Source organism: Halichoeres trimaculatus, unplaced genomic scaffold (assembly GCF_033239565.1).
Source record: "Halichoeres trimaculatus isolate MK-OKI-2021-1 unplaced genomic scaffold, fHalTri1.1 fHalTri1_scaffold_22, whole genome shotgun sequence".
NCBI lineage: Eukaryota > Metazoa > Chordata > Actinopteri > Labriformes > Labridae > Halichoeres > Halichoeres trimaculatus.
Genome location: NW_027437200.1, coordinates 12,740,486 through 12,752,862, shown reverse-complemented (window position 1 = coordinate 12,752,862; position 12,377 = coordinate 12,740,486). Strand labels below are relative to the sequence as shown.

At 39.3% G+C, this 12,377-nt stretch overlaps 1 protein-coding gene across 1 annotated transcript in view; it reads right to left on the bottom strand.

Annotated features, from left to right (window-relative positions):
* Nucleotides 1-12,377, bottom strand: part of col25a1 (collagen type XXV alpha 1 chain) — a 200,075-nt gene that overhangs the window by 24,560 nt on the left and 163,138 nt on the right. The window contains exons 14-16 of the mRNA XM_074699304.1: nt 9,005-9,049; nt 2,654-2,686; nt 2,161-2,196 (exon numbers count right to left, since the gene is read on the bottom strand). Coding sequence (XP_074555405.1) covers nt 2,161-2,196; nt 2,654-2,686; nt 9,005-9,049 — 114 coding nt within the window. The remainder of the gene's footprint in view (nt 1-2,160; nt 2,197-2,653; nt 2,687-9,004; nt 9,050-12,377) is intronic.

Here is a 12,377-nt window from a genome sequence, read left to right as displayed (position 1 = left end):
AGCATTGCACGAGAATGATCAGCTGTAACGGCACTGTGGGGATCTGAGTGAGGTCTGTAAAGTTCCATTGTGGCAAATGAAAGCATTGTAAAACTAATGAGTAAAGGTCTTTCTTGAGGACTGCTACTTCAACACTTGAATCTCATCCAACGGTAATATCAAACAGGGAACAACAGATCAATCTTGGATCGCCATTTGGAATAGAAAAACAATTTTCAAACGTGTCAGCACAAGCAGGAAGGCTGTAAAATTAGACATAAGATTAAGCAGTCACCAAGTTAGGCAGGCTACGAGTGTTTTCTTGGCAGCACAGCACAAAAAAAGACTTTTGCTAAAGTTCTTGTGTCTGCTTGGAATAATAACGTCCAAAAGCAAAAAAAGGGGGAAATTAATGGGGTGTGACATTTGGGATTAAAAAGTGTAATTAGATGACGCAGTGTTTCAATCTGCAGCAGTCTGGTCCACAGACGAGTAATAGCTTTAACTTTGCAGTAGCTCCTCTTCTTTCGCGTGCCTGTTTTATAGCTTTTTTTAATTTAGAATTTGTTTCTTAGCAATATTCTTCTAATTTCCACAATTGGTCTACAAAGTGTTTCAAACCCTTGAATAAAAAATGTCTGGAGACAGGATTCATACCAACATTTTTTTTTTGGCTTTAAAAAAACAAAAACCTGTGCAGTTGGACTCCTGCAAAGGAAATTAATGGAATGACCTGCTGGTTTAGACTCTTACGAGTACAGCCTCTAATAAAAAGGTGCCAAAAAACATCCAAATGATTTTATCCAGAGGTGTTAGTTTGATTCCTGGGACCTTTCTCTGGCTCATATCAAGTACTGCGCCAAAGTAAATGTAAACTGAGTCTAAGCACTGTGATGTAATGAGGTTTCAAGTTGAGGAGTCAGGCTCTGCTTTGTGAGCCCCCCATGTACAAAGGTCCTTATTTCATTGTTTTAGCCGTGAGGTCCGACTGAGGCTGGAATGCTGGTATTCAAATATGAGCGTTTTTATCTTGCACAACAGTCTCAGCTTCTCCTTTTGCAAACAAAGTCATTTTGAATTGTGCAATCACAGTGATGAAAAACAAAGACATACTGGATGTCAAGCCAGCCGCTACCATTAAGAATTTTCTCTGACTGAATCATTGTGTTCTTTATCCCCATGGCTTGTGCAGTGGTCTATACTGTTAGTTCCCAACATGGGGTTCAGGCCCCTGTGGGGTCAAAATTGCAGACATTGACTAAAACCATGAATCACATTTGCTGAGCAGTTTATGTGACTGTCCTTAGATAAAGCTGTGTTAAAAGAAATAGATTTTTTCCTTATTTCAGGAAAACTTTAAAACTGATCTTTATTTTTGAAAAAAAAAAAAAAAAAAAGCATTAAGTATTGTAACTCTAAAGCCGCGTTTCCACCAAGCAGTCTGGGTCGGATCAGTACGGTTTGGGACGGTTTGGTACAGTTAAGCCTGATCCCCTTTGTGTTTCCACAGCAAAACTGTGCCCTCTTATGGTAGGCGGCGTGTAAGCTGAATGCTGGAAGCCGCAGCTGTAAACAATAGTGTGACGCCGTAGCAGCATGACACAGTTTACCTCGCTAATAAATCCAACAAAGAAGAAAAACGCGACACAGTAAACAAAGAGCAGCGATGGAAGACATGCAGCATTTTGTCCTCTCTGTGATTGGCATGTAGCTCTTTGTTACAAAGTGCAATCAAGCTTCGTTTCAGAGAACTCTGTGTGCCGCCAGGAGAAATACAGCTGCTGTCAGGGTAAGTGACGATTCTTTTGACCAATCAACAGTCTGCAGTGTTGTAGCTCCACCTTCCAAGAGCAGATTGGTTCAGTCTGGCACCCATACGGAAGGGTCCCAAAAAAGTAGGCTGGCTCATCTCGGTTTTTAGGGATCTGTCCCAGGATAAGTCAGAGGAAACGCTGCAAAAAGCGCGCCGTCCCGAGATGAACCGAACCGGTCTGCTTGGTGGAAACGCAGCTTAAGAAAAAAGGCTGGGAACCACAGGTCTATACTGAGACCACTAAAACATTGACATGTACCTAATTTTCAATAAAATATAAATCCATATCATTACATATGACATCTGTTGTCACCAGCTTACTGTTTCTTAACTCAACAAAGTTCAAAATAGCCAAGTACAATTATTACCTTGTGTCCGCTTCGTCCAGGTTCTCCTGGTTCGCCCTGGAATATACGTGAAGAAATTTAATTTCAACTGCGTCATTTCTAGATCAATTTGCATCATATATCTGAGAATTCATTGAGGTAGGTCTTCACGACGACTAGCTAATGGTGCTTTACTGATTAAGCTAATGTTACCTTAACAGTACTGATGCTATTTGTTCATTTAAGCTAACATTGTTGGCTCTTATTCTGTGTATAGACACATAATGCGTTTCAGATGATGTGTTTTTAGGAAAAGGTGTCATGTAGCGTTTCATTAGCATCTCATTAGCAAGCTAATGTTAGTTATGAAGTTAGTTTAGTTAGCTCGGTGAAAAGTTTGAAGCAGAACCTAACCTTGATGTAAGAACTCAATTGTCTGTATGGTAAATACCTATTCTAATGTATTGTATAATTGTTTTTTTTATAAAGTTAAAGACATAAAATAAAAAGCCTTTGGCCTTAGTTTAACTCTTACCTTGATGCCTGCAGCAGAGGAGCCAGCATCCCCCTGGAAAAAAAAAATAAAGAGAATCACAAATGAGGTACACGGTTTTAAAAAAGTGTCCAAAACAAGTTATTACAAGACAAAATGGGTCTTTTGTCACAATAGGAGCAAACATTACTCTGCAACTACAGTTATCAAAGAATAAAAGAAGCTTATTTTGAAAACACAATGCAGAGAATGATTTCAGGGTTGCTCAATTTGCTGAGCATAAAAATCCAATTACAGAAAAGATTGTCTGCCTCCCTATGCCGTGTTCAGATTGAATGTACCTTCTCACTAAAGTTTGAGGCAGCATTTTCATAACTGCAGCACTGGGAATATTACATTGTTTTTACACTGTCAGAGTGCAGCTGCATCGTGGTGCTGACATGAAATCTAACGCCACAGAAGAAAAAGAAGCAGGGTGAGGGGCCTTGACGGATATGCTGTAATGGTAACAACAGTTTCACTCTTTCTTATTGTGTTTAAGTAAAGTAGTGACCTGGAGTGGGTTACTTGTATCTCCTGCTCCCAGACAGCCATCCAGACCCTTTCTTTACACTGCATTACTTCTACAGTCTACAGCAAAAACATACATAAAAAGAGGCCAATAAGTGTAATTATGGGCGGTTGGTGGGAAAAAGGAGCGGCGGGATGGAGGCTGCGTCTTGAGCTCTGCTGTGGATGCTGTGGTTTGACTGCACATACGCCTCACGCTCAGAAGTTGCAGAAGGAATGCTTCTCGCCCTCAGCTTTTATGGGAGTCATTACGACGCGAAGCACACAAGGCACGTTTAATTGCCACAATTTTTTTTTTTTATTTTGCTGACAATAAACTGTGTTACCGTTTACAGCTGGGATTTGTTGCATGTTGAAGGGTGCCTCAAGCCCTATCTCAAAACTTATCATTACAATCTTTATATGAGCGTTTTTCCTTTATGTTTTACTGGGGATACAAAAGATCTGAGCAGATGACTTTTAGTGTGCGCTGTGTAAACAGGCTCACTGTGTTACATAATAGACAGACAAAAATGCTTTAAACTGATTTTACAAGATGAACTAAAACGTTTTTGGTCCTTTTTGTGCCTTGATTCATTTATTGCTTGAAAAAAAAGCCAAACATCAAAGTCAGAGTTGGTTTACACCTGTTGCCTTTGGCAGAGATTGCTGTATAAGAATGCATCACATCTGTTCTTTGTTGTAACATCTTATATAAAAAGTAACTACAAGATATCTCACCTTGTTAAGCTTACAATCAAGCGCTGGACTTGGTGGAGGCAAGATTGACTTTTTCCCATTATTAAACTCAGCAGGATGAGACCATGAGAAGCTCATTTTGTGAAAAAGAAGAATTTACAGCCCAGTTCACACACTTTTAATCAAAAAGCCACGATGACTCATGTGTAAATAAGTGTCAGGGATGCAATACGAGCAATTAACACCTCATCCCCCTGCTGCTGAATTGATAAACCCCATTGACTTTTCTGTCACGACAGGCCTCACAAACTGTAAGCATCACCAGGCCTGAGAACCAAGTGAGAGTTTTCACATCTAATCTATTCCAAATGAAGTGGTATGAGATGGAAAAAGTAGTGGAGCCAGAAGGTGAACTAGCTGAGGTGTGGCACTGAGTGCTGAAATGTCCCAATTGGGCCAATTACTCTGGTGAGGCCACAGCCTGTGATTTAACCACAAGGCCAAGTGGGATGGAGATCTGTCACCACAACTCCACTTCATTATGAGGCACCCACTGCTTACCGCCGTTCAAAGATAATAACATGAAGATCTCATGATGTATACTTAGTAAATCAGGCTATTTTCCAGCTGTTTGCTTAGTGGGAGCCAGTGAGATGTAGAGGATTAATCAGGCGAGACAGAGTTGTCGCAAATGTACCCATTAAATGTCACCACAGCCCTCAAAACATGACTCCTATTACATGTTACCATCATTAACGTCGATGACCAAATTTTGCAGGCCTCAGCTGAATACCGACCTCAGCCAGCGATGGAGAATACGCTGTGTGAGGCAACACGTTTTATGATTGGCTCCATGGGCAGAAAGGCTCTGCCAACAGTTGAAACACAGCCAGTTCACAAGAGCTTGGACCGGATCTCAGGATTCAAATATTATACCAACCACTGTGCCACACCAGACAGAGCCAAGCAATCACAGCCTGGTGGTTCCCAAAAACCCATCTCAAGAGTTCACTTCAGATTTTTTTTATTCTGTTTTTTTTGTTAACTTTGACAGTTTTCCTATCTGTAAGGTCTAACAGTTTCAGCAAGAAGAGTCACTGTTCATTTCACAGCTAGTTAAATACTTAGGGTAAATGCATTGGCAGTAAATGGTTCAGAACGAAAGCTTTTAACTGTGGTAATGATTTGTTTTAAATGAGGCTGAAGATGGACATGCAGAGGCTGCTGGAAACACTCATGGTGGCAAAAGAAAGCAACACAGCAGGTAGAGGTTTTCATAACTGTACACTATGACAAAAAGGTGTATGTTAAGTAGATACATTTTTACTCAAACATGGCACCAAACATTAAAAAACAAGAAAACTCACATACTATGATTGTTTGCCACATTCATTTGATGGCTAATCTGATGTTACTATCGACGTTATAGATCAAGACATCAGAAATTTATTACCATCTTATAAAAGGGGCTCATTTTTCATTACTCACTTCACTGATTAGGGCCATTAATCTACAGAGTCTGAGGTATTAAAGCAGGACCTTATTCAGTGCATCAAAGAATGTTTAAAACTCACTAATCAACACATAAACCTTGTTTGTTCCAGCCATACATTAAAATGTTGCAGTTTCCCAAAGGGTTATGTGCCAGGGTATTTCTTTGCCAGGGGCAATTTCCAGGCAACAAGAAAAACTAACAGTGCCATTCCAAGAGAGGGCACAAAGCCACCAGTATAATTGCAGATTGCTGATTTAACAGGGTAGATTAAGTATGGATCACATGACCAGTAAACATAAAGGAAAATATAAACTGAAAGAGGGATGTATCTTTGACTTTGCACAGAGCCAAGCAGAAGTCTTTTTTGCTGTTTTAGCATTAACCAAAGCCTTTAAACCCTTTTAAAGCTATTATTTTAACCAATATTTGATCTTTGATCTGCCTTTTTTTTATCTTTGTGCATTAATTACAGCCAGGTCATATATTTCTTGTGGGATTCAATTTTACACATTCTTTCATCAAAATACAGACTGAAAAAAGTTAGCATTGCAATGCTTTAAATCTGCATTTTAGCACCATCATAGGTATGATAATGAGCTAATATTAGCATGCTTACACTCTACACTAGGTTGTAGGTATTAAATACAGATACAATACAGATACAATTTTACCTGTATGATAACAATATTAGCATTGTAAATGTGCTATTGCGCTAATACTAGCATTCTGTGCTGCAAAGTCCTGTACTCATGCTGGGTTAAGATAAGTTAAGACTTCTTATCTTGTCTTGATGTTGGGTTTCTGTTTAAGGTACTATATTGTGCAAAAATCAATCAATTAAGTCTTTTAGTGAAATTTGTGGGTCTTTGGCTTTCCTCACAGCCCACAAAATGTGATATTTTATGATGTAAGAGCTTTTCCTCAGTATCCCCCATGTCACTGTGTTAGCTTCAGGATGCTAACTTTAGCTGTGTTTAGCCTGTTGTTTTAGCCCGTAATGTTACAGTAAACGAGCTTCGCTGTTTTCTAAACATTGTGCACTTGAAGCTCGGTAGTCATGGTTACATGGTGCCGCTCTCACTGACGCGGAAGAGCGGGACGGTATCAGCGGTGGCTCATTTACATATGAAGGTCACGCCCACTAAATCTGAACAGAGGGGCTATGAGAGCCTGGAGACAATGCTGCTGTGCTTGATTTATTGGCTTTTTGGCCCAAAACATGGTATTACCATTTCATGAAGAATCAATGATTCATATTAAACTGCAGAAAATTAGCAGAATATGGGACCTTTAATAACATTTTATTAACATTAACAGGTCTAGACCTTTTTTCTAAGCATGTTAGCATCGTGACATTAGCAATCAGTACTTTAATAATATGTGTGCTATTGCGCAAATATTGACAAATTAGCATTGTACATACCAAACGCGGTGTTTAACTCAGCAAGTTAGCATTCTGAAATTAGCACTTGGTTAAAAACCCTATGGGACCCAAAAAGTATACTGTGTACCATGTGTAATCGACTCTCAACAAAGGAAGCACAAAGAAATACAATTTTATCAAGTTAAAAAATTCCTTTTAAAGTATTTTGAAATTAACACAGTCTTAAAGAAAAACTGTAGACCTGAGTCCAATGCTGACTAATAGATAATCACAAACAGAAAAAAACAATTAAGGACTTTCGCTTGTTATATGTCAGTCATTTTTTTATGGTATCTCTGAACAAAGTTTTCCCTCTCTTTCGGCACTGAATGTTGAATGCTAATTGTCATATATATATATATATAAAATAACAGTTCTCGGCCTGCAAGAACTTCTTTCAGAGAGCCATAAATGTTGCCTTTCACTAGGTTGGAATTTGAATATCTGTTTTTAAACTCATCCCTTAGGCCTGCCTGTCTTGTCATTTTGTCTCTCACACTCGGCAGATCCCCCACAGTCAAAACAATCTCCCTGATATCCGACAAAGCACTGTTTGACCACTAGCGCTGCTATTTCTCTCCCCATGCCTGCTCTCCCTGAGGTCTCCCTGCTCGCCATACTGAAGCTTTCACAGCCTCACCTCTCACCCTGTGTGTTACCACATTCTCCCCGCAGTGCGTGCTGTTTATTGTTAACTTTGGCATCTTCAGCACGGAAGATATTAGATGCCCTCTCCTCCTCTTCCCCCCTCCACTCTCTGGTTTCCTTTTCCACAATTGAAACAAAAATGTAAGGGAAGTGAAACTGATATTACATGAGCATATGTTAAACTCATCTGGGTGTAAAGTCAGCTACATCTTGATTGAACACAATTATTCCTACCATATGTGCACTGTGTACAAAAACACTCATTACTGCATCCTGAAATTGACAGAATAATAAGATGAAGCAAACCTCTGCATATAAATGGCACATCCCCTCAGGTTTTTGCACTACTTCTTTTCCTGTGTATTACATGGACAGGATTTTGAAGAATGAATGGCAAGTGACTGCCTACAGAACTCTGCATTCCTTTGGTACTCAATTTCACTCTTTCGCTTTGGCTCCTGCAGCCAAAATCCATTTTTTCCCCAATTTTATGACACTAAGGTAGCTCAGATCAAAGCAGCGCGCGAGCTGCAAAGTTTTATCACCCTCTGCTCTCATTTTTGTTCACTCATTCTCCACAGATGATATCCTGCATCTGTTTCCCTCAAACGGTGTCTTTCTTGGCAGCCGTGTTCGCAGCCATTTAAAAAAACAGAGCACCCATAAAGTGAGAAGTTATCAAAGTTGTTCTCCGCTGAACAGCAGTATATTGGTGGGGACGTTTTTAGTACACTGCTTCTACTCAGATATTGTTTCCATCGCTTATGTTTTGTTTTTATGCCTTACTCAAGCAAAAAAAAGCACCTTGTTGTTTTAAAAACGGTGTTTGTGTCTGTTGTGTGTTCTTAGCAACTCTGCTACACTTTTTGGCAACGTAGGAAAGAATCTTTATCTTTTCCCAGAAGTGTGAGCAGTTTTTGCCTGGGCTGAGTCAACATTTTCAAAGAACCGTTTATTCCAATCCCTAATAGTTTGTTTCTGAAACGCTTTACTATAAGTCGGAGGCCCAAATGTTGTCATGAGGTCACCCAATACAAATAACACTGTGTCTTCTTTTTTTGTAAAAGTGTATTTAGGAAAAGAAAAACAGTGGAAGCTTGACAAGTTCTGGAGAAGATGCAAAGTTTGCCTCTGGACATGATGGCAATGAACTAACACAAAACTAAACACTTTTTCCAGAGAACAAAAGACTACTGGACAGAAACATGAATCTATTACTTTTACCCTGAACAATCAACGATCTCTGCCTTATGCTGGAAATGGATCCTAACTTGTCAAGCTGTCCTAATGATAAATGGTCCCAAATTAACACAGGAGCCATCCAACCAGAAAATGTAGCATCAGCATAGCCCAGCATCGCAATTAAATCCACATTAAGAGGAAGGGATGCAGCAAGTGCCAGGGAGTTTGCATTGGTGCAGCCTTGACTTCAGCTGATGGCATGTGACCACACCTCCTCCGCCTCTTGAACAGCTAATATAACTTTTTCTTTCTGATTTCTAGCCACAGCCTGCTGTTTCTCCCTGCAAGATGCGAGACATAAAGAAAAAGAGTGAAATGTGAAGAAGAATTGACTCACCTTCTCCCCCATATCACCTTTCGGCCCATCTTCACCCATATCGCCCTGTGAAGAAATAATTCATTTTAGTTTATTGATTGTAAGAATGTGTCAAAGCTGAGAAAGGCCCATCAAAAACATGACGACCATGTGCTCTGAAATGGAAAACACATAGTTGGATTTCTTTTGAGATTAACTGCCAGTGAAATAGAATAAGAGATGCCTGGAGAAGTACAGTGTTGCTTAGTACTATCACTGTACATAAATTCACTCTGGTCACACACTGAGTCATCACACATGGTTTGAGTATTGATGACTTCAGGTGATGTAATGCACCCTGTGGGGAGGCTTGTGGAGCCTCAAAACTCCTGGCATCAGCTGTGAAGAACTTTTAAATTCACCACTTTTTCTTCCTTGCTGCATGACAGAGATCAAGTGTCAGGGCTGGGGTGTGGAACTACGGGTGGCGAACAGGGGCGGCTGAACGGTTTTACCTCTTCTTTGGCACAAATATCCCACAAAAACTGTGTTTTTTAAAAAATTTTATTACAGCTGTGGTTGTAAAGGTTGTCACAAGTGGTTGATAAATTACCGCTTTCTGTTACAAATTGTGTATAACAGCCAATATCTGCAATGACGATGCCAATACGCTAATGTAGGCACGTCTGCATTTTAAACTGTGGTAAGAATGATATACACCTCCTAAACATAAGCACATAGCATGTCATTGTAAGAATGCCAAAGAAATACATTAGTATGTTTTTAGCATGAGTATGAGAAACATTATATCCCCTTGCCTGAGCTAGCAAAAACTAGCAGCCCTACACCGCAAAATAATTTGAATAGGGAAACTGTATTTTCATAGAGTTTACATTGTAAATCTGCTACTTAGCAATTCTGAAAAGCTAATTTTGGCACGAAAATGCTCTAAACTATCTTGAAAGGGGTCAGCAAGTAAGCATTGTTATAACTAACTCATCTATTAACTCTTTAACTTAATAACACTCTATTAAGTTAGAGCCGCATACTTACATGCTAAAGTATAGCACAGGTATAAAAATCTTGAACAGACCCCACAACAGCATTTTGTAAAGTCATTGTAATTATGCTAACAGTTAGCCTTCATTCAGCCAGATTCATATTTAAGCCTTTGTACGGCCTAGCCAAGCCTAGCCTAGCCTAGCCTAGCCTCTGGTATGACATTTACCACAGATTGATTCATTTCACTGTACTTCTACAAATTTACTTGGTTTCTATCTTGCCAATAAGTCAATGCTAATATGTCTACATTCTTACTTGGGGTAAGAATGATAAACACCTGCTAAATGTTAGCATATTTGAATGGTCATCACAAGAATGCAATGCTTTCACAGGAAATTAAGTGAGTCTGCCTACATGGCAAAACAAGGTGAGTGGGAAAACTTTGTAGTGTCATTATGTTAGCATCTACGACTGAAACTCTGCTAGTTAGCAATGCTGATTAGCTAAAATTGATGTGATTGTGCCCTTTGCTTGAAAATGGTTAATCTGTTCCTATTCAATCTCAGTATTAGGGATGGGTACCTTTTACATTTGAAACAATATGGTATCGATGCCTGGTACCTTGCAATCGGTACCTGTGCTCAACAGTACCAATTTTCTGTACTTTTTCTGTGTTTAAGTGGTAAAAAATATCAATTTAATTTGTAATAAAATATTTTTAAAAAATCAATTTAACATATTTATTCTTCGATATATATCCTTGCAATGCTGTTCATGTCCAGCAAATCAGCTACTCTTCCACTCCTTCACAGTCACAAGGATGCATTTAGGTACCTAAACATGGTACCTTTTGATTTTACGTTAATTGGTACCTGGTACTTTTGACAGAATTTGGTCGGTACCTATAAAAGTACCTAATCAGATACCAATCCCTACTCAGCAATGTCATTAAAAGCATTCTATGAAGCTTAAAGTTTCATCATTAAGTGCTAGAACATGGTAAAGATGTGTAAACACTGAACCTATTTTCCCAATATATCAACATCATTGACATCAGCATTTTGACATCAATCAGCTTAATACCCATTTTAGCCTTTGCACAGCCTAACCAACCTAGCCCCTGATGTGTCACAGACTACAGTTTGATACAGTTCACAACTGCTTTACACCCAGTCACTTCATGTTGAGAACATTACAACAAAGGTTTGTCCTTGGAGGAGACATCTTCATGAAACTTTAATCAGCAGACTGTAGGAGGCTCCTTGCTTCCTCAACAACCGATTTTATCTTTTAAAGGCAGCCATTGTTTCTAGTATTGAACCGCTGGCTCTGTGTTTTGCAGTCAAAGCCAAAAACAACTATTTATGTTAACCTTTTTGTCTTCTGTAGAAATAAAAGCTCACTTTGGAGAACATTTTAAGGCTTTCTTTGGCTTGAAGCTGAATACTTCACTTTTGATAAATCTAAATGATTTTGAATTAAGAAAATGAAAGCCTGTTACACTGACAGAACAGACAGAATAACTGCTCGGTCCAAACATTTGATATTAGAGAAAAATTCTGTGTGATGAGAAAATCTGACTCTATAGAAGAAAATGCCTGACACCAACAGCCTTGACTGTCTGAATGCATTTCACTATTACTCCCCTAAGTCCCAATGACCCCAAATTGAGTCAGACTAACAAAAAAAAGCAAGGATTTTCTGGTTGGCGGTTTAGATAGCCAACTCTATGATTAGCAGATAAAGTTATGTTTCTGGCTGGTCTTACATCAAAATGTTCACTCAAACAAGTTTTGATTCCCAACCTGGGGGAGGTAGCATAAACCGGGATAACTTGGCATTCTGATCAATTCTCCTATTCTTGAAAGACAAACATCCAGAAACAATTAACATCACTTCTTGTATTTCATATATAGGCAACACAAGCTAGACTTGACAAGGTGGCCTCATGCTCAGGCACTTTAAGCCAAATAAAGTTTTGCTTTTGGCAACAAATGTACCTCAACTAACACTCAGCAATCAACGCTTGGTGCAGTTTCTACTGAGCTAGTTTCTTCTTATTCTTTGCATCAAGCTTAGTCTAATCAGACAACCTATGTTGCTGCAAAGAATAAGAAAATAATCTATGTAGCCTCATCCTTACAACAGATCAGAAGTTATTTGTCGTCAATTAGTGAAGACAAACTTAAACCAGCAGCTGAGAACAACCACCCGAGGGCCAGTTTTGTGGTTGATGACAAACTCTGAGTCACCCCCCTGTTCCCAGCTTGTGTCACCCTCGACTCAGTCAGTGTTAACACCTCCCACCAGCTGCCGTCTAACAACAGGGAATAAGGGCACCGTTAGAATTAAGCAATGGAGAGAACAAGGATTCTTTTTCTCAAAGAGGCAGTTGTGTGGTTCGTCCAAAATT